The following is a 3,487-nucleotide window of genomic DNA, read 5'->3' as shown; positions in this document are numbered from 1 at the left end:
TGACCCCTCCCCCCCCCCCCCCCCCCAAGGTCTGTAGCCCCATAGAGATAAATTCTGTTGCATTTACTATAAAGTAGCTAAGGTCTTATTCTCAATTCAAGTACTAGACATCCTGAAAGAGTGGAGTATGGTCATTAATATGAGCCTTCTTTTTTAAGACAAGGGAAACCCGCAGCCGCTACCCTTTGGGTGCACACAAGGTAAAACCCCCGCTCCTATGCAATAGCTCGCAAACCACATAGGAGAGGTAACCCGCACTAGGCAAGCCCAGTGCGACGAGCTCAACCCAGAAGGCAAACCCCTTGCTTTCGCTGGCAAGGGGTTTCGAACTTGAGACCTCCAACATGGAAGCCCCAAGCACAAACCACTGGGCCACCCCGAAGGGTGGTCATCATATGAGCTTTCACCATCCAACAAGCAAGAGCTTATGTATCTCAACAAGACATTAATAGCAGAACAGGTCCAGTAATCCAATTATGTCGGTGCCGATTTGACCACTTGCTTATTTCATTAACAGTTGCTTAACATATTGGATAATGGTGGAGACTCTTTCCCAAACCAAAAAGTCATTGATCAGGCATATTTAACAGTAAAGCATGAAATCATATTCTTCCCCATCTGAAACATAAAAACTCCAAAAAATAATGAGGGAATAATAGATAAATTCTTAACCAAAAACCTATGAGCTACCCTCTAAAATCCATGCCTTCCAAAATTCAATCTCGAAGTCGCGTCTTTGCTGGAACTCAAATAAAGTACTCACTCCATTCACTTTTACTTGTCCACTATACTAAAAATATAATTTCACTTTTACTTGTCACTTCTAGTTAGCATATCAAGAGTGAAACATAGCATTAATTATTTATTTTCCAAATCATTTCCCAATACCTAAGACTACAAATCAACTAATACGGGTATTATAGTAAAATATCCATATCAATCATTGTTTCTCCTAGTGCAAAGTCCAATCTAGACTAGTAAAATTGAATGGAGGGAGTACTTTCAAATTGCTCTTTTCCAAAAGATCTCCTTTTGACTTGGTGAAATATCAAAACATGATGGTCAATAGAAGAGTCCCCTCTTTTTCCTTTTCTTTTTGTCTGTGAGGTTCAGACAATGCATATAGTTAAGAAACGTGAAGCCACCACAAACAGTCACACAACTATCCTGTTCACTATTTCGTACAAGAATCCATCGCTAAAAGAATGTAAAAAGTTCATACTAATATGAACCAGCAATATCATATACCCAAAACCAAACAGACTCATTCTACATTCAACAGTTGAGCTTCAAATCAAATTACTACTAATGGACCCAAGGGCCTGGCCAAGTCATTGGGTTGAGATTTGACAACAACCAAGTCTCCCAGCAAAGATTAAAAAAAAACTAGGCTATTTCTTCCATCTGTCCTAACCTTACTGCAAGCTAACCCGAACACCACAGTTATCAATATAGAGAAAATCAAATTACTGCTAATTCGCCATGCAGTCTAAACAGATCAACCCAAAAACACCCAACAAATTTTATCGACTCTCATAACTTCACAAAAACAATCATAGCCATTTCCTCATCTAAAATCACTTTCCACAATTCCAAGTCAAAATAACAACAATACACAATAAAACCAAACACCAGTAAACAACAACACACCCAGTGTAATCCCACAAGTGTAATCCAGAGAGAATAGAGTCTACGCAGACCTTAACCAGGCTCAAAAACATCATTAAGCTAAACTACAAATACTTCCGATCCAGTAAAAAAAAACCTGATTAAAGCTTGAAGAAGCAGAAGAAGATTTTGATCGTTTAGTGAGGGGACCATGTTCATCTTCAAGAGGATCCTCAACCTCAAATTTCACCGTAAACGACGCCATTCCCGACGACATCATCAACTCAACCATTAAAATCCCAAAAAATCCAAAATAAATCCCAAGAAAACCCAAAAAAAAAAAAAGGATTTTGCTAGAAAATGAAATTGAGATTCAGAGAATTCGAATGGAGGCTAGGATTTTTTGGATTTGAATTTGTATTGTAAAATTGAAGAATCCAAAAACCCTAGGATTCAGAGAATTTGGGGATTTTTCTTTTTCTTATTGCGGCTATAAAAAATGGATAATATAAAAATGGCGAAAATATATATAAGCAAAGAAAGCGAAGTCCAATAATTGACTCACACCTGAGTAAATGACTATTATGCCCTTTGGAGGATTCGATATGCACTCGGAATTGTAAAATCGTGTCATACTTTTCGGTTTTTACCGGTTAGCTAACTGTATTTTTTTGTTTTTCACAAGTAGAGTTGGAAGATACTAGAGTGTCAATGTACGCAATTTATATGCTTACCTTTGAGAAGATAGAAAGATATTTTCTCAATAGATTTTTAGCCAAATAAATGATGAAAAAGAGTCGACAATAATAAGAAAATAAGTAGCGAAGCTAAATAATAAATCAATAATGATAATAGAAATCTAAAAAAAAGAAGAATAATAAAATAAAAAGATGTAACCTTAGTGGTTGACCACATTATATTTAATCGAAGAATTATATTGTTTAGTTAGGTTAAAATTTAAGTTTTATGTATTTATGTCATATGTTGATTTGTTTTTCTTATTCCTTTACGTGTTTTAAATACTTTTAGTAAGAAATTTAGTTTATCACGGATGAATTCATAATTTTAAATATACAATACATTAAATATTAAGAATCTTCATATCTTCGATATCTGAGAAGACATCAATAAGAATATCAAATGGGATAGAATAATTAATTAGATTAACCCAAAAATTTATATCGAGATTATTATTTTTATTGTAGTATTAAACGACAAAAATTAAAGTCATTCAAATAATGGACATTCTTGTAACTTCACCTTATATTAAATGAGCACGGGCTCAACAGTGATCTGTTTATATAGATCGTTGATTGAACAGTTGCACGCCCTGCAAAAGCGATAACAACGTCAAAGGTATCATTAAACTATATGTAAAGTCATTGCAAGATCCATCATCTTCCTTGCTCTCCATTGAATCTCTGAAATAGACGGAGAGAAAGAATAGAGTAGACGATCAGATCTAAAATCACTCTCACATCTTGAAAGAAGTTTGATAATCTACAAAGAGGAAAAACGACTATGCAAACAAAAAAAGACATTGTTGGAAAAGAAATTCAATTAACAAAGTAATCACTCCTAAAGGTTAACTAAAAATTCTTCACGAATCCAACCATTCTGGCCTTATTTTCACATAAGCAACATCAAAACTATTTTCAATTTTTTTCACATCTGAAATGAACTCGAAGCACGAATAATTAAGTACTGAAAATTAAATCTATGACAAAAGTAAGTTAAAAGTGTTATACAACAAAAATAAAGAGAACTCATCTCCTAAATTAGGCCTACTAAATTCAAAGTTAAAGCACAACACTCCTCCAAAAAACAGGTCATTGCTATACAACTACATACAATTTTCATCAAGCAAACAACTGAATGA

At 34.4% G+C, this 3,487-nt stretch overlaps 1 protein-coding gene across 1 annotated transcript in view; it reads right to left on the bottom strand.

The window, feature by feature from the left end:
• LOC102599998 (uncharacterized) overlaps nucleotides 1–2,116 on the bottom strand; it is an 8,225-nt gene extending 6,109 nt beyond the window's left edge. The window contains exon 1 of the mRNA XM_006343537.2: nucleotides 1,766–2,116. Coding sequence (XP_006343599.1) covers nucleotides 1,766–1,900 — 135 coding nt within the window. The 5' untranslated portion in view covers nucleotides 1,901–2,116. The remainder of the gene's footprint in view (nucleotides 1–1,765) is intronic.
• Nucleotides 2,117–3,487: the final 1,371 nt, after the last annotated feature.

The sequence above is a fragment of the Solanum tuberosum genome, unplaced genomic scaffold, assembly GCF_000226075.1.
Source record: "Solanum tuberosum cultivar DM 1-3 516 R44 unplaced genomic scaffold, SolTub_3.0 scf00047, whole genome shotgun sequence".
Taxonomy (NCBI): domain Eukaryota; kingdom Viridiplantae; phylum Streptophyta; class Magnoliopsida; order Solanales; family Solanaceae; genus Solanum; species Solanum tuberosum.
The sequence above is the reverse complement of the archived record's forward strand: the minus strand, read 5'-3'. Positions and strand labels throughout refer to the sequence as shown.